The 25,000-nt window shown below is 47.8% G+C and overlaps 2 protein-coding genes and 1 long non-coding RNA gene across 9 annotated transcripts in view; all 3 read left to right on the forward strand.

Annotated features, from left to right (window-relative positions):
* The window catches only part of gpatch1 (G patch domain containing 1), a 52,307-nt gene that overhangs the window by 24,507 nt on the left and 2,800 nt on the right, over positions 1-25,000 (forward strand). The window contains exons 9-18 of the mRNA XM_052516568.1: positions 803-981; positions 3,044-3,236; positions 4,231-4,415; positions 4,844-4,971; positions 6,545-6,651; positions 14,626-14,807; positions 21,101-21,393; positions 21,625-21,683; positions 22,108-22,192; positions 22,276-22,371. Of these exons, the coding sequence (XP_052372528.1) occupies positions 803-981; positions 3,044-3,236; positions 4,231-4,415; positions 4,844-4,971; positions 6,545-6,651; positions 14,626-14,807; positions 21,101-21,393; positions 21,625-21,683; positions 22,108-22,192; positions 22,276-22,371 (1,507 nt within the window). The remainder of the gene's footprint in view (positions 1-802; positions 982-3,043; positions 3,237-4,230; positions 4,416-4,843; positions 4,972-6,544; positions 6,652-14,625; positions 14,808-21,100; positions 21,394-21,624; positions 21,684-22,107; positions 22,193-22,275; positions 22,372-25,000) is intronic.
* On the forward strand, positions 5,531-6,516 carry LOC127928951 (uncharacterized). Of its 4 annotated transcripts, none has more exons than XR_008132977.1 (4): positions 5,531-5,554; positions 5,633-5,755; positions 5,837-6,214; positions 6,422-6,516. It is a non-coding gene; the product is annotated as an uncharacterized LOC127928951 (long non-coding RNA). The 4 variants fall into 4 exon arrangements; XR_008132976.1 differs by having other exon boundaries at positions 6,380-6,512; XR_008132975.1 differs by having other exon boundaries at positions 6,296-6,505.
* Positions 23,908-25,000, forward strand: part of LOC127928950 (uncharacterized) — a 1,647-nt gene continuing 554 nt past the window's right edge. Inside the window, exons 1-2 of one of the 4 annotated variants that reach the window (XM_052516570.1) lie at positions 23,908-24,852; positions 24,988-25,000. The exon at positions 24,988-25,000 is cut by the window's right edge and continues 554 nt beyond it. In XM_052516570.1, coding sequence (XP_052372530.1) covers positions 23,915-24,852; positions 24,988-25,000 — 951 coding nt within the window. In that variant the 5' untranslated portion in view covers positions 23,908-23,914. The other 3 variants (XM_052516572.1, XM_052516573.1, XM_052516571.1) reach the window with 3 other exon arrangements.

Consider the following 25,000-nt stretch of genomic DNA (forward strand, 5'->3'; position numbering starts at 1 on the left):
CCCTGTCTCCTCCCTGCCCTGTCTCCTCCCTCCCTGTCCTCCTCCCTGCCCTGTCTCCTCCCTGCCCTGTCTCCTCCCTGCCCTGTCCTCCTCCCTGCCCTGTCTCCTCCCCCTGCCCTGTCTCCTCCTTCCCCTGTCTCCTCCCTGCCCTGTCTCCTCCCTGCCCTGTCTCCTCCCTGCCCTGTCCCCCTCCCTGCCCTGTCCTCCTCCCTGCCCTGTCCTCCTCCCTGCCCTGTCCTCCCCCCTGCCCGGTCTCCTCCCTGCCCTGTCTCCTTGTCCCCTCCCCTGTCCTCCTCCCTGCCCTGTCCTCCTCCCTGCCCTGTCCTCCTCCCTGGGGTCTCCCCCTGCAGCAGCCAGAGCCTCCTCCCTGCCCTGTCTCCTTGTCCCCTCCCCTGTCATCCTCCCTGCCCTGTCTCCTCCCTGCCCTGTCCTCCTCCCTGCCCCGTCTCCCCCTGCTTGTGTTGTCCTCCCTGCCCTGTCTCCTTGTCTTCCCCTGTCCTCCTCCCTGCCCAGTGTCTCCTCCCTGCCCTGTCTCCTTGTCCCCTCCCTGTCCTCCTGTGTTGTAGTCCCCCTGCCCTGTCCTTCCCTGCCCAGTCTCCCCTTGCCCGGTTGTAGTCCCTGTCTTGCCCTGTAGTCCAGTCCCTGCCCTGTCCTCCTCCTGCCCTGTCTCCTCCCTGCCCTGTCTCCTCCCTAGCCCCGTCTCCCCTGTGCCCGTCTCCAGTGCCCTGTCCTTGTGCCCCAGTCTCTTGTGTTGTCCTCCCTGCCCTGTCTCCTTGTCCCCTCCCCTGTCCTTGTATTCCAGGCCCCAGCTCTGTGTTTGACCTGTCTGAAGGTGTCCAGTGTCAGATTGTAGTCCAGTGTCTTGGAGGCCCTCCTCAGACACCAGCTCAGGCCCCAGACAGCCTACCCTTGGGAGGCCAGTGTCTTGCCGTTGTGGCTGCAGTGTCTTGCGGCTTGCAGCCAGTGTCTTGCCCATTGAAGGCCAGTGTCTAGCATTGTACACCAGTGTCTGTCTGTCTGACCGTGTCTGAACCATCCTGGGATATGTGTTGTGTTGTAGTCCAGTGTCTTGTGTTGTAGTCCAGTGTCTTGTGTTGTAGTCCAGTGTCTTGTATTGTAGTCCAGTGTCTTGTGTTGTAGTCCAGTGTCTTGTGTTGTAGTCCAGTGTCTTGTGTTGTAGTCCAGTGTCTTGTGTTGTAGTCCAGTGTCTTGTGTTGTAGTCCAGTGTCTTGTATTGTAGTCCAGTGTCTTGTATTGTAGTCCAGTGTCTTGTGTTGTAGTCCAGTGTCTTGTGTTGTAGTCCAGTGTCTTGTGTTGTAGTCCAGTGTCTTGTATTGTAGTCCAGTGTCTTGTATTGTAGTCCAGTGTCTTGTATTGTAGTCCAGTGTCTTGTGTTGTAGTCCAGTGTCTTGTATTGTAGTCCAGTGTCTTGTATTGTAGTCCAGTGTCTTGTGTTGTAGTCCAGTGTCTTGTATTGTAGTCCAGTGTCTTGTATTGTAGTCCAGTGTCTTGTGTTGTAGTCCAGTGTCTTGTATTGTAGTCCAGTGTCTTGTATTGTAGTCCAGTGTCTTGTGTTGTAGTCCAGTGTCTTGTGTTGTAGTCCAGTGTCTTGTGTTGTAGTCCAGTGTCTTGTGTTGTAGTCCAGTGTCTTGTGTTGTAGTCCAGTGTCTTGTGTTGTAGTCCAGTGTCTTGTATTGTAGTCCAGTGTCTTGTATTGTAGTCCAGTGTCTTGTATTGTAGTCCAGTGTCTTGTATTGTAGTCCAGTGTCTTGTATTGTAGTCCAGTGTCTTGTATTGTAGTCCAGTGTCTTGTATTGTAGTCCAGTGTCTTGTATTGTAGTCCAGTGTATTGTAGTCCAGTGTCTTGTATTGTAGTCCAGTGTCTTGTATTGTAGTCCAGTGTCTTGTATTGTAGTCCAGTGTCTTGTATTGTAGTCCAGTGTCTTGTATTGTAGTCCAGTGTATTGTAGTCCAGTGTCTTGTATTGTAGTCCAGTGTCTTGTATTGTAGTCCAGTGTCTTGTATTGTAGTCCAGTGTCTTGTATTGTAGTCCAGTGTCTTGTAGTCCAGTGTCTTGTATTGTAGTCCAGTGTCTTGTATTGTAGTCCAGTGTCTTGTATTGTAGTCCAGTGTCTTGTATTGTAGTCCAGTGTCTTGTATTGTAGTCCAGTGTCTTGTGTTGTAGTCCAGTGTCTTGTATTGTAGTCCAGTGTCTTGTATTGTAGTCCAGTGTCTTGTATTGTAGTCCAGTGTCTTGTATTGTAGTCCAGTGTCTTGTATTGTAGTCCAGTGTCTTGTATTGTAGTCCAGTGTCTTGTATTGTAGTCCAGTGTCTTGTATTGTAGTCCAGTGTCTTGTATTGTAGTCCAGTGTCTTGTATTGTAGTCCAGTGTCTTGTGTTGTAGTCCAGTGTCTTGTATTGTAGTCCAGTGTCTTGTATTGTAGTCCAGTGTCTTGTATTGTAGTCCAGTGTCTTGTATTGTAGTCCAGTGTCTTGTATTGTAGTCCAGTGTCTTGTATTGTAGTCCAGTGTCTTGTATTGTAGTCCAGTGTCTTGTGTTGTAGTCCAGTGTCTTGTGTTGTAGTCCAGTGTCTTGTATTGTAGTCCAGTGTCTTGTATTGTAGTCCAGTGTCTTGTGTTGTAGTCCAGTGTCTTGTATTACGACCGACACAATGCACTACGTGTCCAGTGTCTTGTAGTCCAGTGTCTTGTATTGTAGTCACAGTGTCTTGTATTGTAGTCAGTGTCTTGTGTTGTAGTCCAGTGTCTTGTGTTGTAGTCCAGTGTCTTGTATTGTAGTCCAGTGTCTTGTATTGTAGTCCAGTGTCTTGTATTGTAGTCCAGTGTCTTGTATTGTAGTCAGTGTCTTGTATTGTCGTCCAGTGTCTTGTATTATAAACTGGGTGGTTCGAGCCCTGAATGCTGATTGGCTGTCAGCTGTGGTATATCAGACCGTATACCACAGGTACGACCGACACAATGCACTGATACGTCTTGCGTGGCTCTCATCTACAATATGCTGCTGCTCCTTGGTAACGTCAGATCACCGAGTCTCTGTTGAATCCATCCAGGTTCGCCCCCCACGCAGAGCAGCAGCAGCAGGAGGCTCTGAGTGTGTGGAGTGGCCCTACGGCGCAGGCCCAGACAGGACAGACCTTCAGACCCTTTGAGAGGACCCCTCATAAACAGGCCCGATACGACCTCTACATAGACCAGCTCAAACAGGGTGACCGAGGTACGGAGGCTGCATGGGGTCAGACCCATTCAAGGGACTTTTATTCTATGAAATGGACAGGCTCTTAGAAAACAGACCAGCTCAAACAGGGTGACCGAGGTACGGAGGCTGCATGGGGTCAGACCCATTCAAGGGACTTTTATTCTATGAAATGGACAGGCTCTTAGAAAACAGACCGTGTCAAACAGGCAGAGACAGAGGTACGGAGGCTGCATGGGGTCAAACCCATTCAAGGGACTTTTATTCTATGAAATGGACAGGCTCTTAGAAAACAGACCGTGTCAAACAGGCAGAGACAGAGGTACGGAGGCTGCATGGGGTCAAACCATTCAAGGGACTTTTATTCTATGAAATGGACAGGCTCTTAGAAAACAGACCGTGTCAAACAGGCAGAGACAGAGGTACGGAGGCTGCATGGGGTCAAACCCATTCAAGGGACTTTTATTCTATGAAATGGACAGGCTCTTAGAAAACAGACCATTCAAGGGACTTTTATTCAAACAGAAAACAGAGACAGAGGTACGGAGGCTGCATGGGGTCAAACCCATTCAAGGGACTTTTATTCTATGAAATGGACAGGCTCTTAGAAAACAGACCGTCTCAAACAGGCAGAGACAGAGGTACGGAGGCTGCATAGTGTCAAACCCATTCAAGGGACTTTTATTCTATGAAATGGACAGGCTCTTAGAAAACAGACTCAAACAGGGAGAGACAGAGGTACGGAGGTACAGAGAACTGGTTTGGCTGCCATTTTAACAAAGACCAAAGGGCTTGACAATGTCAACCTGGTATTGTAATGTTATCGTGGTCTATTAAGACAATAAAACCACTTTTCACGGTGAAAACAGACACATTGAGAGCCTCTTTAAAACGTTCTGCAAGAATCAGCCCATGTTCTGCTTTTAGGACATTCCTCTCCCAACGTTCATTATCCACTAAGATTCCCATGATGGTTTCATCCTCACATCTAAACCGTCTCCTCAACTCTGTCCAGATGCCCTGGAGTTGAGCTTGGACCCCACCATGACAGAGTGGGAGAGAGGGAGAGAGAGGGATGAGTTTGTCCGTGCTGCTCTCCTCTACAAGCCCAGCAGCTCCTCTCTGTCCTGTCGCTTCACCAGAGGGAAACAGGATGACAGTGTGGAGGCAGACACTGTGGAGGTGACACGAGATCAGGAGGTAGGCAGCTCTCCACAGCTTCATCATCATGTTGAAGGATTGTGGGTAATCAATACAGGCTGAGCATCCAGGAGGTTTGGGTTACAGGTTGGGCATCCTGGTTACAGGCTGAGCATCCAGGATTGGGTTACAGGCTGGGCATCCAGGATTGGGTTACAGGTTGGGCATCCTGGTTACAGGCTGAGCATCCAGGATTGGGTTACAGGCGGGGCATCCAGGATTGGGTTACAGGCTGAGCATCCAGGATTGGGTTACAGGCTGGGCATCCAGGATTGGGTTACAGGCTGAGCATCCAGGATTGGGTTACAGGCTGGGCATCCAGGATTGGGTTACAGGCTGAGCATCCAGGATTGGGTTACAGGCTGAGCATCCAGGATTGGGTGTGAGGCTCAGTGGGTTGATCCTCTGTTCTGCCTGTTTGTCTTCAGAATGATGTGGATGACAAGCAGGCAGCCGTGAAGATGAAGATGTTTGGAAAACTGACCAGAGACACGTTTGAATGGCACCCTGACAATCTCCTCTGTAAGAGGTTTAACATACCTGACCCCTATCCTGGGTACGACACACACACACACACACACACACACACACACACACACACACACACACACACACACATACACACACACACACACACACACACACACACACACACACACCACCACGGAATGAACACACATACTAACACTCAATGGTTACTGCACACGCACACACTACATGTACACACACAGATACACTGTAGTTGTCACAGGTCACACACTAACTGCACACAGTTGTTGTCTACACACACACACATACACGCACACAGTTGTTGTCACACAGGTCACACATATACACACACACACACAGTTGTTGTCACAGGTCACACACACACACACACACACACACACACACACACACACACACACACACACACACACACACACACACACACACACACACACACACACACACACACACACACACACACACACACACACACACACACTGTGACCACCAGTTGTTGTCACTCCACACATATAACAGTTGTTGTCTGTCCAGGTCACACATACACACACACAGGTCAGGGTTTGTCAGATATAACTGCAGTTGTTGTCTGACCAGGTCCACAGATATAACTGTAGTTGTTGTCTGTCCAGGTCAGGGTTTGTCAGATATAAAGTTGTTGTCTACAGGTCAGGGTTTGTCAGATATAACTGTAGTTGTTGTCTATCCAGGTCAGGGTTTGTCAGATATAACTGTAGTTGTTGTCTATCCAGGTCAGGGTTTGTCAGATATAACTGTAGTTGTTGTCTATCCAGGTCAGGGTTTGTCAGATATAACTGTAGTTGTCTGTCCAGGTCAGGGTTTGTCAGATATAACTGTTGTTGTCTATCCAGGTCAGGGTTTGTCAGATATAACTGTAGTTGTTGTCTATCCAGGTCAGGGTTTGTCAGATATAACTGTAGTTGTTGTCTATCCAGGTCAGGGTTTGTCAGATATAACTGTAGTTGTTGTCTATCCAGGTCAGGGTTTGTCAGATATAACTGTAGTTGTTGTCTGTCCAGGTCAGGGTTTGTCAGATATAACTGTAGTTGTTGTCTATCCAGGTCAGGGTTTGTCAGATATAACTGTAGTTGTTGTCTATCCAGGTCAGGGTTTGTCAGATATAACTGTTGTTGTTGTCTGTCCAGGTCAGGGTTTGTCAGATATAACTGTAGTTGTTGTCTATCCAGGTCAGGGTTTGTCAGATATAACTGTAGTTGTTGTCTGTCCAGGTCAGGGTTTGTCAGATATAACTGTAGTTGTTGTCTGTCCAGGTCAGGGTTTGTCAGATATAACTGTTGTTGTTGTCTATCCAGGTCAGGGTTTGTCAGATATAACTGTTGTTGTCTGTCCAGGTCAGGGTTTGTCAGATATAACTGTAGTTGTTGTCTATCCAGGTCAGGGTTTGTCAGATATAACTGTAGTTGTTGTCTATCCAGGTCAGGGTTTGTCAGATATAACTGTAGTTGTTGTCTATCCAGGTCAGGGTTTGTCAGATATAACTGTAGTTGTTGTCTATCCAGGTCAGGGTTTGTCAGATATAACTGTAGTTGTTGTCTGTCCAGGTCAGGGTTTGTCAGATCTAACTGTTGTTTTCTTTCCAGGTCAGGGTTTGTGGGAATGCCCAAAGTGAAGAGAGACAAGTTCTCTGTGTTTAACTTCCTGACTGTATCAGAGAGTCCATCAGCGAGTGCTTCCCCCGCTCCACAAGGTAACAAACAATCAGTTCCACTTTATTCCAGACACTTCGCATTTTATCTCAAGTGTTTACGGGAAGAATTTCAGAGTGTCGGGGCGTTGACTATCATTAAATGTTAAGACTGTATATTATCAAATCTATTCTCTGCTTAATTTAATTACGTGACTTTAATTAACTAGGAAGTCGGCACCACGGGAAAATGTTTAGAGTATTTATTTCCCGAATATAACTCTTCCGATGTTTTCATATCTTATTGATTAGTCCCTTATTAATGTATTATTACCCTCACTGGTCTCATTACTGAACGTCTCAAACCCCTTGGATATCTGCATGGACCCTGAATCAGAGATATACAAATCAACTTAATTATTTATTTACTAACTAACTTCATTTACACACACACACACACAATACGTCATACATGGGGTACTAAATGATACAAAGAAAAAGTCCCTAGCGGACCAAACCGATATGACGGCTTGGTAGACAAAGGAAAGGGGGTGGGGACCGCTCAAGAGCGGGAAAACTCAGAGTAGATTCAAGTACATACAGTTGACTACACTACACTACACCTCACTACACTACACCTCACTACACTACACCTCACTACACTTGTAGAAATGCCTTTACTTTGAACATGAACAACCGTCCATTCGAATAGAAATGACAATTTGCATATTTACGAGTGTATGCCTTTGTTGTCCCTCTCTGTGGTTGCCGGTCTGTCTACTGGATAGTCAGTCAACAGAAAGCCTCTGGCTTCTCCACCAGAGATCAAAGTCTGTCAGAGTTGTAGGTTGTTACAATGGATACTTCAGAGTACCATTCGGGAAATGTCCTTAGATCGGATTGTGTTTACCAGGCTAAAGTATTTAAACAACTGCAGCCGGGAATAATTGTTCTTTTAGTTTGTAGATTTCTCAGCCGTCTCAACATGTAGAGACAGCTCCTTATTGTCTGATCTAATGTCCATGTTGCCATCCGTCTCAACATGTAGAGACAGCTCCTTATTGTCTGATCTAATGTCCATGTTGCCATCCGTCTCAACATGTAGAGACAGCTCCTTATTGTCTGATCTAATGTCCATGTTGCCATCCGTCTCAACATGTAGAGACAGCTCCTTATTGTCTGATCTAATGTCCATGTTGCCATCCGTCTCAACATGTAGAGACAGCTCCTTATTGTCTGATCTAATGTCCATGTTGCCATCCGTCTCAACATGTAGAGACAGCTCCTTATTGTCTGATCTAATGTCCATGTTGCCATCCGTCTCAACATGTAGAGACAGCTCCTTATTGTCTGATCTAATGTCCATGTTGCCATCCGTCTCAACATGTAGAGACAGCTCCTTATTGTCTGATCTAATGTCCATGTTGCCATCCGTCTCAACATGTAGAGACAGCTCCTTATTGTCTGATCTAATGTCCTCCGTCTCAACATGTATTGTCTTGTCATGTTGCCATCTCAACATAGAGACAGCTCCTTATTGTCTGATCTAATGTCCATGTGCCATCCGTCTCAACATGTAGAGACAGCTCCTTATTGTCTGATCTAATGTCCATGTTGCCATCCGTCTCAACATGTAGCGACAGCTCCTTATTGTCTGATCTAATGTCCATGTTGCCATCCGTCTCAACATGTAGAGACAGCTCCTTATTGTCTGATCTAATGTCCATGTTGCCATCCGTCTCAACATGTAGAGACAGCTCCTTATTGTCTGATCTAATGTCCATGTTGCCATCCGTCTCAACATGTAGAGACAGCTCCTTATTGTCTGATCTAATGTCCATGTTGCCATCCGTCTCAACATGTAGAGACACCTCCCTATTGTCTGATCTAACCTGGCCCCACGTCCCTCCTCTCTGTGTAAACCTGGCCCCTACATGTAGAGACAGCCTTATTGTCTGTCTAATCCTGGCCCCCTCAACGTCCCTCTCTCTATTGTGTGTAAACCTGGCCCCTCAACATGTCCCTCCTTCTGTCTGATCTAATGTCCATGTTGCCATCTACGTCTCTCTGTAAAGCCCTGGTACCTCTCTCTGATGTAAAGCCCGTCAGAGTCTCTTATTGTCTGATCTAAACCATGGCCATCCGTCTCAACATGTAGAGACAGCCATTGTCTGTGTAAACCATGGCCCCTATCCTCTGTGTAAACCTGGCCCCCACATGTAGAGACAGCTCTGTCTGATGTAAACCAGCATCCCTCAACATGTAGAGACAGCTCTTATTGTCTGTCTAATGTCCATGGCCATCCGTCTCAACATGTAGAGACAGCTCTCTGTCTAAACCTGTTGCCATCCGTCTACATGTAGAGACAGCTCCTTATTGTCTGTCTAATGTCCATGTTGCCATCCGTCTCAACATGTAGAGACAGCTCCTTATTGTCTGATCTAATGTCCATGTTGCCATCCGTCTCAACATGTAGAGACAGCTCCTCTGTGTAAACCAGCTCAACATCTCTCTCTCTCTTATCTGTCTGATCTAATGTCCATGTTGCCATCCGTCTCAACATGTAGAGACAGCTCTTATTGTCTGATCTAAACCTGGCCATCCGTCTCAACATGTAGAGACAGCTCTTATTGTCTGATCTAATGTCCATGTTGCCATCCGTCTCAACATGTAGAGACAGCTCCTTATTGTCTGATCTAATGTCCATGTTGCCATCCGTCTCAACATGTAGAGACAGCTCCTTATTGTCTGATCTAAATGTCCACGCTCTTATTGTCTGTTGCCTTCCGTCTCAACATGTCCTTATTGTCTGATCTAATGTCCATGCCATCCGTCTCAACATGTAGAGACAGCTCCTTATTGTCTGATCTAATGTCCATGTTGCCATCCGTCTCAACATGTAGAGACAGCTCCTTATTGTCTGATCTAATGTCCATGTTGCCATCCGTCTCAACATGTAGAGACAGCTCCTTATTGTAAACCTGATCTAATGTCCATGTCTGCCATCCTGTGTAAACCTCAACATGTAGAGAAGCTCCTTATTGTCTGATCTAATGTCCATGTTGCCATCCGTCTCAACATGTAGAGACAGCTCCTTATTGTCTGATCTAATGTCCATGTGTAAACCTCCGTCTCAACATGTGAGTAAACCTGGCCCCTACGTCTCTGTGTAAACCTGGATCTAATGTCTGTGTGTAAACCTGGCCCCTACAGCTCCTTCTGTCTGATAAATGCCCCATGTTGCCATCCGTCTCAACATGTAAACAGCTCCTTATTGTCTGTCTAATGTCCATGTTGCCATCCGTCTCAACATGTAGAGACAGCCTTATTGTCTGATCCCCCATGTTGCCATCCGTCTCAACATGTAGAGACAGCTCCTTATTGTCTGATCTAATGTCCATGTTGCCATCCGTCTCAACATGTAGAGACAGCCTGTCTGATCTAATGTCCATGTTGCCATCCGTCTCAACATGTAAACCTGGCCCTTATTGTCTGATCTAATGTCCATGTTGCCATCCGTCTCAAATGTAGTCTCTGTGTAAGCTCCTTATTGTCTGATCTAATGTAAACCATGTTGCATCCGTCTCAACATCTCTGTCTGTAAACCATGCCCGTCTACATGTAGAGACAGCTCCTATTGTCTGATCTAATGTCCACGTCTCTGTGTAAACCTGGCCCTCCGTCTCAACATGTAAACCAGCTCCCTACATCTCTGTGTGTAAACCTGGCCCCTACATCTCTCTCTGTAAACCTGGCTGATCTAATGTCCATGTTGCCATCCGTCTCAACATGTAGAAAGCTGGCCCTTATTGTCTGATCTAATGTCCATGTTGCCATCCCTCTGTGTAAACCTGTCCCCTAATGTCCATGTTGCCATCTGTCTAAACATGGACAGCTCCTTATTGTCTGTCTAATGTCCATGTTGCCATCCGTCTCTCATGTAAACCTGACAGCTCCTTATTGTCTGATCTAAATGTCCTCTCTGTGTAAACCTGCCATCCGTCTCAACTGTGTGTAAACAGCCCTTATTGTCTGATCTAATGTCCTGTGCCATGTCTCAAATGTGACAGCCCTATTGTCTGTCTAATGTCCATGGCCATCCGTCTCAACATGTAAACAGCTCCTTATTGTCTGATCTAATGTCTCTGTGTAAACCTGGTCTGCCATCCGTCTCAACATGTAGAGACAGCTCCTTATTGTCTGATCTAATGTCCATGTTGCCATCCGTCTCAACATGTAGACAGCTCTCTCTCTGTCTGATCTAAACCTGGCCCCTCCGTCTCTGTGTAAACCTGGCCCCATGTAAACCTGGCCCATATTGTCTGATCTAATGTCCATCTCTGTCTCAACATGTAGAGACAGCTCCTTATTGTCTGATCTAATGTCCATGGCCCCCGTCTCAACATGTGTAGACAGCTCCTTATTGTCTGATCTAATGTCCATGTGTGTAAACCTGGCCCCATCTCTCTCTGTGTGTAAATGTGACAGCTCCTTATTGTCTGATCTAATGTCCATGTTGCCATCCGTCTCAACATGTAGTAAAGCTCCTTATTGTCTGATCTAATGTCCATGTTGTAAACCTGGCCCCCGTCTAAACCTGGCCATGTAGAGACAGCTCCTTATTGTCTGATCTAATGTCCATGTTGCCATCCGTCTCAACATGTAGTAGACAGCCCTTATTGTCTGATCTAATGTCCATGTTGCCATGTCTCAACATGTAGAGACAGCTCCTTATTGTCTGATCTAATGTCCATGTTGCCATCCCTCAACATGTCTCTGTCTAAACCTGGCCCACGTCTCTCTGTGTAAACCTGGCCCCTATCTCTCTCTGTGTAAACATGTGGCCCCTACGTCTCTCTCTATTGTAAACCTGGATCTAATGTCCATGTGTAATCCGTCTCAACATGTCTCTGTGACAGCTGGCCCTTATTGTCTGATCTAATGTCCATGTTGCCATCCGTCTCAACATGTAAACAGCCCACGTCTCTCTATTGTCTGTGTAAACCATGTTGCCATCCGTCTCAACATGTAGAGACAGCTCCTTATTGTCTGATCTAATGTCCATGTTGCCATCCGTCTCAACATGTAAAGACAGCCCTTATTGTCTGATCTCTCCATGTTGCCATCTGTCAAACCTGGACCCTTATTGTCTGATCTAATGTCCATCTCTGTGTAAACCTGTAGTCCCTCTAGCTCTCTCTGTCTCTGACAGCTCCTCTGTGTAAACCTGTCCCATGCCATCCGTCTCAACATGTAGAGACAGCCCCTATTGTCTGATCTAATGTCCATGTTGCCATCCGTCTCAACATCTGTGTAAACCTGTCCCCCTACGTCTCTCATCTCTCTGTGTAAACCATGGCCATCCGTCTCAACATGTGAACCTGGCCCTAATGTCTCTCTGTGATAAACCTGTCCATGTCTGCCATCCGTCTCAACATGTAGAGACCCCTACGTCTCTCTCTGTAAACCTGTCTGATCTCTGTCCATGTCTGCCATCCGTCGTCTCTCATGTAGAGACAGCTCCTTATTGTCTGATCTAATGTCCATGTTGCCATCCGTCTCAACATGTAGAGACAGCTCCTGTCTGATCTAATGTCCATGTTGCCATCCGTCTCACACTGTAGAACAGCTCCCTATTGTCTGATCTAATGTCCATGTTGCCATCCGTCTCAACATGTAGAGACAGCTCCTTATTGTCTGATCTAATGTCCATGTTGCCATCCGTCTACAACATGTAGTAAACCTCCCCTATTGTCTGATCTAATGTCCATGTGTCCGTCTAACACCTAGACAGCCCCTATTGTCTGATCTAATGTCCATGTTGCCATCCGTCTCAACATGTACGCTCCTTATTCTCTGTGTAAACCTGGCCCCTCAACATGTCTCTATTGTCTGATCTAAAACGTCTGGTCTCTCTCTGTGTAAACCTGGTCCCCCTACATCTCTCTCTGTGTAAACCTGGCCCCTACGTCTCTCTGTGTAAACCATCCCCTCAACGTCTCTATTGTCTGATCTAATGTCCTGTGTAATCCTGTCTCAACTCTGTAGAGACCTGGCCCTTATTGTCTGATCTAATGTCCTGTTGCCATCCTGGCCCCAACATCTCTGTGTACAGCCTTATTGTCTCTGTGTAATGTCCTGGCCATCCGTCTCAACTCTGTGTAAACCTGGCCCCTATTCCTCTCTCTAATGTAAACCTGGCCATCCGTCTCTCTGTAGTAAACCTGGCCCCTACGTCTTATTGTCTGTCTAAACCTGGCCATCCGTCTCTCTCTGTGTAAACCTGGCCCCTATTGTCTGATCTAATGTCCTGGCCCCCATCTCGTCTCAACATGTAAACCAGCTCCCTATTGTCTGATCTCTAATGTCCCTGGCCCCCATCCGTCTCTCTGTGTAGAGACTGGCCCCTTATTGTCTCTCTAATGTAAACCTGGCCATCCGTCTCAACTCTCTCTCTAGAACTGTAAACCTGGCCCCTACGTCTCTCTCTCTGTGTAAACCTGGCCATCCGTCCTCTCTGTAGAACACCTGGCCCCTATTGTTCTCTGATCTAATGTCCTGGCCCCTCCGTCCTCTCAACATGTAGTAACACCTCCCTATTGTCTGTGTAATGTCCTGGCCACGTCTCCTCTCTGTGTAAACCTGGCCCCCACGTCCTCTCTGTCTGTGTAAACCATGCCCCATACGCCCTCTACGTCTGGCCCCTACGTCACTCTCTCTGTGTAAACCTGGCCCCTACGTCTCAACATCCTCTCTGTGTAAACCTGGATCTAATGTCCATCTCTCTCTGTGTAAACCTGGCCCTTATTCTCTGATCTGTGTAAACCTGGCCCATCCGTCTCAACATGTAAACCTGGCCCCTACGTCTCTGTGTAAACCTGGCCCCTACGTCTCTCTGTGTAAACCTGGCCCCTACGTCTCTCTGTGTAAACCTGGCCCCTACGTCTCTCTCTGTGTAAACCTGGCCCCTACGTCTCTCTCTGTGTAAACCTGGCCCCTACGTCTCTCTCTGTGTAAACCTGGCCCCTACCTGTGTAAACCTGGCCCCTACGTCTCTCTCTGTGTAAACCTGGCCCCTACATCTCTCTCTCTGTGTAAACCTGGCCCCTACGTCTCTCTCTGTGTAAACCTGGCCCCTACGTCTCTCTCTCTCTGTGTAAACCTGGCCCCTACCTCTCTCTCTCTGTGTAAACCTGGCCCCTACGTCTCTCTCTGTGTAAACCTGGCCCCTACGTCTCTCTCTGTGTAAACCTGGCCCCTACGTCCCTCTCTCTCTGTGTAAACCTGGCCCCTACGTCTCTCTCTCTGTAAACCTGGCCCTACGTCTCTCTCTCTGTAAACCTGGCCCCTACGTCTCTCTCTCTGTGTAAACCTGGCCCCTACGTCCTCTCTCTCTGTGTAAACCTGGCCCCTACGTCTCTCTGTGTAAACCTGGCCCCTACGTCTCTCTCTGTGTAAACCTGGCCCCTACGTCTCTCTCTCTCTGTGTAAACCTGGCCCCTACGTCTCTCTCTCTGTGTAAACCTGGCCCCTACGTCTCTCTCTCTCTGTGTAAACCTGGCCCCTACGTCTCTCTCTCTGTGTAAACCTGGCCCCTACGTCTCTCTCTCTCTCTGTAAACCTGGCCCCTACGTCTCTCTCTCTCTGTGTAAACCTGGCCCCTACGTCTCTCTCTCTCTGTGTAAACCTGGCCCCTACGTCCTCTCTCTCTGTGTAAACCTGGCCCCTACGTCTCTCTCTCTGTGTAAACCTGGCCCCTACGTCTCTCTCTCTCTGTGTAAACCTGGCCCCTACGTCTCTCTCTGTGTAAACCTGGCCCCTACGTCTCTCTCTCTGTGTAAACCTGGCCCCTACGTCTCTCTCTGTGTAAACCTGGCCCCTACGTCTCTCTCTCTCTGTGTAAACCTGGCCCCTACGTCTCTCTCTGTGTAAACCTGGCCCTACGTCTCTCTGTGTAAACCTGGCCCCTACGTCTCTCTCTGTAAACCTGGCCCCTACGTCTCTCTGTGTAAACCTGGTCTCTCTCTCTCTGTGTAGGTGTGAAGCCCTCTGAGCCAGGGAAGAGGTCCAGGTGGGATGTGTCTGGCCAGGCTGGGGACAAGGAGAGGAAGGGGAAGGATCCGGTCAGTGAGTTCCTCAGTGTGGCTCGTATTGAAGCCTCTGGGTCAGGACCAGAAGCCTCTACTACTGATGGCCCTACAACGGATCCTACTGTAGAGGTACTGGTACCATCCTACTACATACACCACTGATCCTACTGTAGAGGTTCTGGTACCATCCTACTACATACACCACTGATCCTACTGTAGAGGTTCTGGTACCATCCTACTACATACACCACTGATCCTACTGTAGAACCTGGTACCATCCCTACACTACATACACCACTGATCCTACTGTAGAGGTTCTGGTACCATCCTACTACATACACCACTGATCCTACTGTAGAGGTTCTGGTACCATCCCTACTACATACACCACTGATCCTACTGTAGAGGTTCTGGTACCATCCTACTACACTACATACACCACTGATCCTACTGTAGAGGTTCTGGTACCATCCTACTACATACACCACTGATCCTACTGTAGAACCTGGTACCATCCTACTACATACACCACTGATCCTACTGTAGAGGTTCTGGTACCATCCTACTACATACACCACTGATCCTACTGTAGAGGTAAACCTGGTACCATCCTACTACACTACATACACCACTGATCCTACTGTAGAGGTTCTGGTACCATCCTACTACACTACATACACCACTGATCCTACTGTGTTCTGGTACCATCCTACTACATACACCACTGATCCTACTGTAGAGGTTCTGGTACCATCCTACTACACTACATACACCACTGATCCTACTGTAGAGGTTCTGGTACCATCCTACTACATACACCACTGATCCTACTGTAGAGGTAAACCTGGTACCATCCTACTACATACACCACTGATCCTACTGTAGAGGTACTGGTACCATCCTACTACACTACATACACCACTGATCCTACTGTAGAGGTTCTGGTACCATCCTACTACACACATACACCACTGATCCTACTGGTACCATCCTACTAGAGGTACTGGTACCATCCTACTACATACACCACTGATCCTACTGTAGAGGTTCTGGTACCATCCTACTACACTACATACACCACTGATCCTACTGTAGAGGTTCTGGTACCATCCTACTACACTACATACACCACTGATCCTACTGTAGAGGTTCTGGTACCATCCTACTACACTACATACACCACTGATCCTACTGTAGAGGTTCTGGTACCATCCTACTACATACACCACTGATCCTACTGTAGAGGTTCTGGTACCATCCTACTACACTACATACACCACTGATCCTACTGTAGAGGTTCTGGTACCATCCTACTACATACACCACTGATCCTACTGTAGAGGTTCTGGTACCATCCTACTACACTACATACACCACTGATCCTACTGTAGAGGTTCTGGTACCATCCTACTACATACACCACTGATCCTACTGTAGAGGTTCTGGTACCATCCTACTACATACACCACTGATCCTACTGTAGAGGTTCTGGTACCATCCTACTACACTACATACACCACTGATCCTACTGTAGAGGTTCTGGTACCATCCTACTACATACACCACTGATCCTACTGTAGAGGTTCTGGTACCATCCTACTACACTACATACACCACTGATCCTACTGTAGAGGTTCTGGTACCATCCTACTACACTACATACACCACTGATCCTACTGTAGAGGTTCTGGTACCATCCTACTACATACACCACTGATCCTACTGTAGAGGTTCTGGTACCATCCTACACTACATACACCACTGATCCTACTGTAGAGGTTCTGGTACCATCCTACTACACTACATACACCACTGATCCTACTGTAGAGGTTCTGGTACCATCCTACTACACTACATACACCACTGATCCTACTGTAGAGGTTCTGGTACCATCCTACTACATACACCACTGATCCTACTGTAGAGGTTCTGGTACCATCCTACTACATACACCACTGATCCTACTGTAGAGGTTCTGGTACCATCCTACTACATACACCACTGATCCTACTGTAGAGGTTCTGGTACCATCCTACTACATACACCACTGATCCTACTGTAGAGGTTCTGGTACCATCCTACTACATACACCACTGATCCTACTGTAGAGGTTCTGGTACCATCCTACTACATACACCACTGATCCTACTGTAGAGGTACTGGTACCATCCTACTACATACACCACTGATCCTACTGTAGAGGTTCTGGTACCATCCTACTACACTACATACACCACTGATCCTACTGTAGAGGTTCTGGTACCATCCTACTACATACACCACTGATCCTACTGTAGAGGTTCTGGTACCATCCTACTACATACACCACTGATCCTACTGTAGAGGTTCTGGTACCATCCTACTACACTACATACACCACTGATCCTACTGTAGAGGTTCTGGTACCATCCTACTACATACACCACTGATCCTACTGTAGAGGTTCTGGTACCATCCTACTACACTACATACACCACTGATCCTACTGTAGAGGTTCTGGTACCATCCTACTACATACACCACTGATCCTACTGTAGAGGTTCTGGTACCATCCTACTACATACACCACTGGTCCTACTGTAGAGGTTCTGGTACCATCCTACTACACTACATACACCACTGATCCTACTGTAGAGGTTCTGGTACCATCCTACTACATACACCACTGATCCTACTGTAGAGGTTCTGGTACCATCCTACTACACTACATACACCACTGATCCTACTGTAGAGGTTCTGGTACCATCCTACTACATACACCACTGATCCTACTGTAGAGGTTCTGGTACCATCCTACTACATACACCACTGATCCTACTGTAGAGGTTCTGGTACCATCCTACTACACTACATACACCACTGATCCTACTGTAGAGGTTCTGGTACCATCCTACTACATACACCACTGATCCTACTGTAGAGGTTCTGGTACCATCCTACTACATACACCACTGATCCTACTGTAGAGGTTCTGGTACCATCCTACTACATACACCACTGATCCTACTGTAGAGGTTCTGGTACCATCCTACTACATACACCACTGATCCTACTGTAGAGGTTCTGGTACCATCCTACTACACTACATACACCACTGATCCTACTGTAGAGGTTCTGGTACCATCCTACTACATACACCACTGATCCTACTGTAGAGGTTCTGGTACCATCCTACTACATACACCACTGATCCTACTGTAGAGGTTCTGGTACCATCCTACTACACTACATACACCACTGATCCTACTGTAGAGGTTCTGGTACCATCCTACTACATACACCACTGATCCTACTGTAGAGGTTCTGGTACCATCCTACTACACTACATACACCACTGATCCTACTGTAGAGGTTCTGGTACCATCCTACTACATACACCACTGATCCTACTGTAGAGGTTCTGGTACCATCCTACTACATACACCACTGATCCTACTGTAGAGGTTCTGGTACCATCCTACTACACTACATACACCACTGATCCTACTGTAGAGGTTCTGGTACCATCCTACTACATACACCACTGATCCTACTGTAGAGGTTCTGGTACCATCCTACTACATACACCACTGATCCTACTGTAGAGGTTCTGGTACCATCCTACTACATACACCACTGATCCTACTGTAGAGGTTCTGGTACCATCCTACTACATACACCACTGATCCTACTGTAGAGGTTCTGGTACCATCCTACTACATACACCACTGATCCTACTGTAGAGGTTCTGGTACCATCCTACTACATACACCACTGATCCTACTGTAGAGGTTCTGGTACCATCCTACTACATACACCACTGATCCTACTGTAGAGGTTCTGGTACCATCCTACTACATACACCACTGATCCTACTGTAGAGGTTCTGGTACCATCCTACTACATACACCACTGATCCTACTGTAGAGGTTCTGGTACCATCCTACTACATACACCACTGATCCTACTGTAGAGGTTCTGGTACCATCCTACTACATACACCACTGATCCTACTGTAGAGGTTCTGGTACCATCCTACTACACTACATACACCACTGATCCTACTGTAGAGGTTCTGGTACCATCCTACTACATACACCACTGATCCTACTGTAGAGGTTCTGGTACCATCCTACTACATTACATACACTACAGTCTACTTTAATCCTGAGAGGTTTGACAGTCTACTGTAATCCTGAGAGGTTTGACAGTCTACTGTAATCCTGAGAGGTTTGACAGTCTACTGTAATCCTGAGAGGTTTGACAGTCTACTGTAATCCTGAGAGGTTTGACAGTCTACTGTAATCCTGAGAGGTTTGACAGTCTACTGTAATCCTGAGAGGTTTGACAGTCTACTGTAATCCTGAGAGGTTTGACAGTCTACTGTAATCCTGAGAGGTTTGACAGTCTACTGTAATAGGTAGAGGGTTGACAGTCTACTGTAATACGTAGAGGGTTGACAGTCTACTGTAAAAGAGAGGGTTGACAGTCTACTGTAATCCTAATCCGAGGTTTGACAGTCTACTGTAATCCTGAGAGGTTTGACAGTCTACTGTAATCCTGAGAGACAGTCTTTGTAACAGAGGGTTGACAGTCTACTGTAATCCTACGAGGGTTTGACAGTCTACTGTAATCCTGAGAGGGTTGACAGTCTACTGTAATCCTGAGAGGGTTGACAGTCTACTGTAATCCTAGAGGGTAAAACGAGAGGGTTGACAGTCTACTGTTTGACAGTCTACTGTAATCCTGAGAGGGTTGACAGTCTACTGTAATCCTAAAACGAGAGGTTGACAGTCTACTGTAATCCTACGAGGTTGACAGTCTACTGTAAATCGTAGAGGGTTGACAGTCTACTGTAAAACGTAGAGGGTTGACAGTCTACTGTAAAACGTAGAGGGTTGACAGTCTACTGTAATCCTACGAGGGTTGACAGTCTACTGTAATCCTAGAGGGTTGACAGTCTACTGTAATCCTACGAGGGTCGACAGTCTACTGTAATCCTACGAGGGTTGACAGTCTACTGTAATCCTACGAGGGTTGACAGTCTACTGTAATCCTACGAGGGTCGACGGTCTACTGTAATCCTACGAGGGTCGACGGTCTACTGTAATCCTACGAGGGTCGACGGTCTACTGTAATCCTACGAGGGTCGACGGTCTACTGTAATCCTACGAGGGTCGACGGTCTACTGTAATCCTACGAGGGTCGACGGTCTACTGTAATCCTACGAGGGTCGACGGTCTACTGTAATCCTACGAGGGTCGACAGTCTACTGTAATCCTACGAGGGTCGACAGTCTACTGTAATCCTACGAGGGTCGACGGTCTACTGTAATCCGTAGAGGGTCGACGGTCTACTGTAATCCGTAGAGGGTCGACGGTCTACTGTAATCCGTAGAGGGTCGACGGTCTACTGTAATCCGTAGAGGGTCGACGGTCTACTGTAATCCGTAGAGGGTCGACGGTCTACTGTAATCCGTAGAGGGTCGACGGTCTACTGTAATCCGTAGAGGGTCGACGGTCTACTGTAATCCGTAGAGGGTCGACAGTCTACTGTAATCCGTAGAGGGTCGACAGTCTACTGTAATCCGTAGAGGGTCGACAGTCTACTGTAATCCGTAGAGGGTCGACAGTCTACTGTAAAACGTCGAGGGTCGACAGTCTACTGTAATCCGTAGAGGGTCGACAGTCTACTGTAATCCGTAGAGGGTCGACAGTCTACTGTAATCCGTAGAGGGTCGACAGTCTACTGTAATCCGTAGAGGGTCGACGGTCTACTGTAATCCGTAGAGGGTCGACGGTCTACTGTAATCCGTAGAGGGTCGACGGTCTACTGTAATCCGTAGAGGGTTGACGGTCTACTGTAATCCGTAGAGGGTCGACGGTCTACTGTAATCCGTAGAGGGTTGACGGTCTACTGTAATCCGTAGAGGGTCGACGGTCTACTGTAATCCGTAGAGGGTCGACGGTCTACTGTAATCCGTAGAGGGTCGACGGTCTACTGTAATCCGTAGAGGGTCGACGGTCTACTGTAATCCGTAGAGGGTCGACAGTCTACTGTAATCCGTAGAGGGTCGACAGTCTACTGTAATCCGTAGAGGGTCGACAGTCTACTGTAATCCGTAGAGGGTTGACAGTCTACTGTAATCCGTAGAGGGTTGACAGTCTACTGTAATCCGTAGAGGGTTGACAGTCTACTGTAATCCGTAGAGGGTTGACATCCGTAGAGGGTTGACAGTCTACTGTAATCCGTAGAGGGTTGACAGTCTACTGTAATCCGTAGAGGGTTGACAGTCTACTGTAATCCGTAGAGGGTTGACAGTCTACTGTAATCCGTAGAGGGTCGGACAGTCTACTGTAATCCGTAGAGGGTTGACCGACGTAAGAGGTTCAGATGTTTTGTAAATCACATCTTGTTAATCGATGATGTTTCTGACTGAGCAGCCAGACACGGAGCAGAAAGAGGAGGAGGAGGAGGAGGAGGAGAGCAGGCCGTCTATGGATCTGTTCAAGGCCATCTTCGCCAGTTCATCAGACGAGAAGTCTTCCTCTTCTTCTGAAGGAGAGAGTGAGGAGGAGGAGGAGAAAGAGGAAGGTGTTCGGAGCAAGGCTGGGACTGGGCCTCAGATATCTAATCAGTTGAATGTCAACACAACCCAGCCTGCTCCTCCTGTGTCGACTACACCCAGCCAGCACCCAGGTATGAACACTGGTCCTCCTGTGTCGACTACACCCAGGTATAAACACTGCTCCTCCTGTGTCGACTACACCCAGCCAGCACCCAGGTATGAACACTGGTCCTCCTGTGTCAGGTACACCCAGGTATAAACACTGGTCCTCCTGTGTCGACTACACCCAGCCAGCACCCAGGTATGAACACTGGTCCTCCTCCTGTGTGACTACACCCAGGTATGAACACAGGTCCTCCTGTGTCAGGTACACCCAGGTATAAACACTGCTCCTCCCAGCCAGCACCCAGGTATGAACACTGGTCCTCCTGTGTCGACTACACCCAGCCAGCACCCAGGTATGAACACTGGTCCTCCTGTGTCAGCTACACCCAGGTATGAACACTGGTCCTCCAGCCAGCACTACACCCAGCCAGCACCCAGGTATGAACACTGGTCCTCCTGTGGACCCCAGCCAGCACCCAGGTATGAACACTGGTCCTCCTGTGTCAGCTACACCCAGGTATGAACACTGGTCCTCCTGTGTCGGCTACACCCAGGTATGAACACTGGTCCTCCTGTGTCAGACTACACCCAGGTATGAACACTGGTCCTCCTGTGTCGACTACACCCAGGTATGAACACTGGTCCTCCTGTGTCGACTACACCCAGGTATGAACACTGGTCCTCCTGTGTCAGCTACACCCAGGTATGAACACTGGTCCTCCTGTGTCGACTACACCCAGGTATGAACACTGGTCCTCCTGTGTCGACTACACCCAGGTATAAACACTGGTCCTCCTGTGTCGACTACACCCAGCCAGCACCCAGGTATGAACACTGGTCCTCCTGTGTCGACTACACCCAGGTATGAACACTGGTCCTCCTGTGTCAGCTACACCCAGGTATGAACACTGGTCCTCCTGTGTGACTACACCCAGCCACACCCAGGTATGAACACTGGTCCTCCTGTGTCGACTACACCCAGCCAGCACCCAGGTATGAACACTGGTCCTCCTGTGTCGACTACACCCAGCCAGCACCCAGGTATGAACACTGGTCCTCCTGTGTCGACTACACCCAGCCAGCACCCAGGTATGAACACTGGTCCTCCTGTGTCGCTACACCCAGGTATGAACACTGGTCCTCCTGTGTTGACTACACTCAGCTACACCCAGGTATGAACACTGGTCCTCCTGTGTCAGGTACACCCAGGTATGAACACTGGTCCTCCTGTGTCAGACTACACCCAGGTATGAACACTGGTCCTCCTGTGTCGGCTACACCCAGGTATGAACACAGGTCCTCCTGTGTCAGCTACACCCAGGTATGAACACAGGTCCTCCTGTGACAGCTACACCCAGGTATGAACACAGGTCCTCCTGTGTCGACTACACCCAGGTATGAACACAGGTCCTCCTGTGTCAGCTACACCCAGGTATGAACACTGGTCCTCCTGTGTTGACTACACCCAGGTATGATCACTGGTCCTCCTGTGTCAGCTACACCCAGGTATGAACACTGGTCCTCCTGTGTTGACTACACCCAGGTATGAACACTGGTCCTCCTGTGTCAGGTACACCCAGGTATAAACACTGGTCCTCCTGTGTCAGGTACACCCAGGTATGACCACTGGTCCTCCTGTGTCCTATAGCCAATATAGATGGTGGTTTAACAGGAGAATGATGAGATATTTGTATTTGTTATGGATCCCCATTAGTTCCTGTTGTCAAGGCAGCAGCTACTCTTCCTGGGGTTTATTATGGATCCCCATTAGTTCCTGCCAAGGCAGAAGCTACTCTTCCTGGGGTTTATTATGGATCCCCATTAGTTCCTGTCAAGGCAGCAGCTACTCTTCCTGGGGTTTATTATGGATCCCCATTAGTTCCTGCCAAGGCAGAAGCTACTCTTCATGGGGTTTATTATGGATCCCCATTAGTTCCTGCCAAGGCAGCAGCTACTCTTCCTGGGGTTTATTATGGATCCCCATTAGTTCCTGCCAAGGCAGCAGCTACTCTTCATGGGGTTTATTATGGATCCCCATTAGTTCCTGCCAAGGCAGCAGCTACTCTTCCTGGGGTTTATTATGGATCCCCATTAGTTCCTGCCAAGGCAGCAGCTACTCTTCCTGGGGTTTATTATGGATCCCCATTAGTTCCTGCCAAGGCAGCAGCTACTCTTCCTGGGGTTTATTATGGATCCCCATTAGTTCCTGCCAAGGCAGCAGCTACTCTTCCTGGGGTTTATTATGGATCCCCATTAGTTCCTGTCAAGGCAGCAGCTACTCTTCCTGGGGTTTATTATGGATCCCCATTAGTTCCTGCCAAGGCAGCAGCTACTCTCCTGGGGTTTATTATGGATCCCCATTAGTTCCTGCCAAGGCAGCAGCTACTCTTCCTGGGGTTTATTATGGATCCCCATTAGTTCCTGCCAAGGCAGCAGCTACTCTTCCTGGGGTTTATTATGGATCCCCATTAGTTCCTGCCAAGGCAGCAGCTACTCTTCCTGGGGTTTATTAGACATTCTCTGATGGTTTTAACTTCCTGGGGTTTAGTGGATCCCCAATGTCAAGGCAGCAGGGACATCTCTGATGGTTTTAACTCTCTGGGTAGTGGAGAATGATGGGACATCTCTGATGGTTTTAACTCTCTGGGTAGTGGAGAATGATGGGAGATCTCTGATGGTTTTAACTCTCTGGGTAGTGGAGAATGATGGGAGATCTCTGATGGTTTTAACTCTCTGGGTAGTGGAGAATGATGGGACATCTCTGATGGTTTTAACTCTCTGGGTAGTGGAGAATGATGGGAGATCTCTGATGGTTTTAACTCTCTGGGTAGTGGAGAATGATGGGAGACCTCTGATGGTTTTAACTCTCTGGGTAGTGGAGAATGATGGGAGATGTCTGATGGTTTTAACTCTCTGGGTAGTGGAGAATGATGGGAGATCTCTGATGGTTTTAACTCTCTGGGTAGTGGAGAATGATGGGAGGTCTCTGATGGTTTTAACTCTCTGGGTAGTGGAGAATGATGGGACATCTCTGATGGTTTTAACTCTCTGGGTAGTGGAGAATGATGGGACATCTCTGATGGTTTTAACTCTCTGGGTAGTGGAGAATGATGAGACATCTCTGATGGTTTTAACTCTCTGGGTAGTGGAGAATGATGGGACATCTCTGATGGTTTTAACTCTCTGGGTAGTGGAGAATGATGGGAGACCTCTGATGGTTTTAACTCTCTGGGTAGTGGAGAATGATGGGAGGTCTCTGATGGTTTTAACTCTCTGGGTAGTGGAGAGTGATGGGACATCTCTGATGGTTTTAACTCTCTGGGTAGTGGAGAATGATGGGAGGTCTCTGATGGTTTTAACTCTCTGGGTAGTGGAGAATGATGGGACATCTCTGATGGTTTTAACTCTCTGGGTAGTGGAGAATGATGGGAGATCTCTGATGGTTTTAACTCTCTGGGTAGTGGAGAATGATGGGAGATCTCTGATGGTTTTAACTCTCTGGGTAGTGGAGAATGATGGGAGGTCTCTGATGGTTTTAACTCTCTGGGTAGTGGAGAATGATGAGACATCTCTGATGGTTTTAACTCTCTGGGTAGTGGAGAATGATGGGACATCTCTGATGGTTTTAACTCTCTGGGTAGTGGAGAATGATGGGAGATCTCTGATGGTT

This window comes from Oncorhynchus keta, unplaced genomic scaffold (genome assembly GCF_023373465.1).
Source record: "Oncorhynchus keta strain PuntledgeMale-10-30-2019 unplaced genomic scaffold, Oket_V2 Un_scaffold_5155_pilon_pilon, whole genome shotgun sequence".
Taxonomy (NCBI): domain Eukaryota; kingdom Metazoa; phylum Chordata; class Actinopteri; order Salmoniformes; family Salmonidae; genus Oncorhynchus; species Oncorhynchus keta.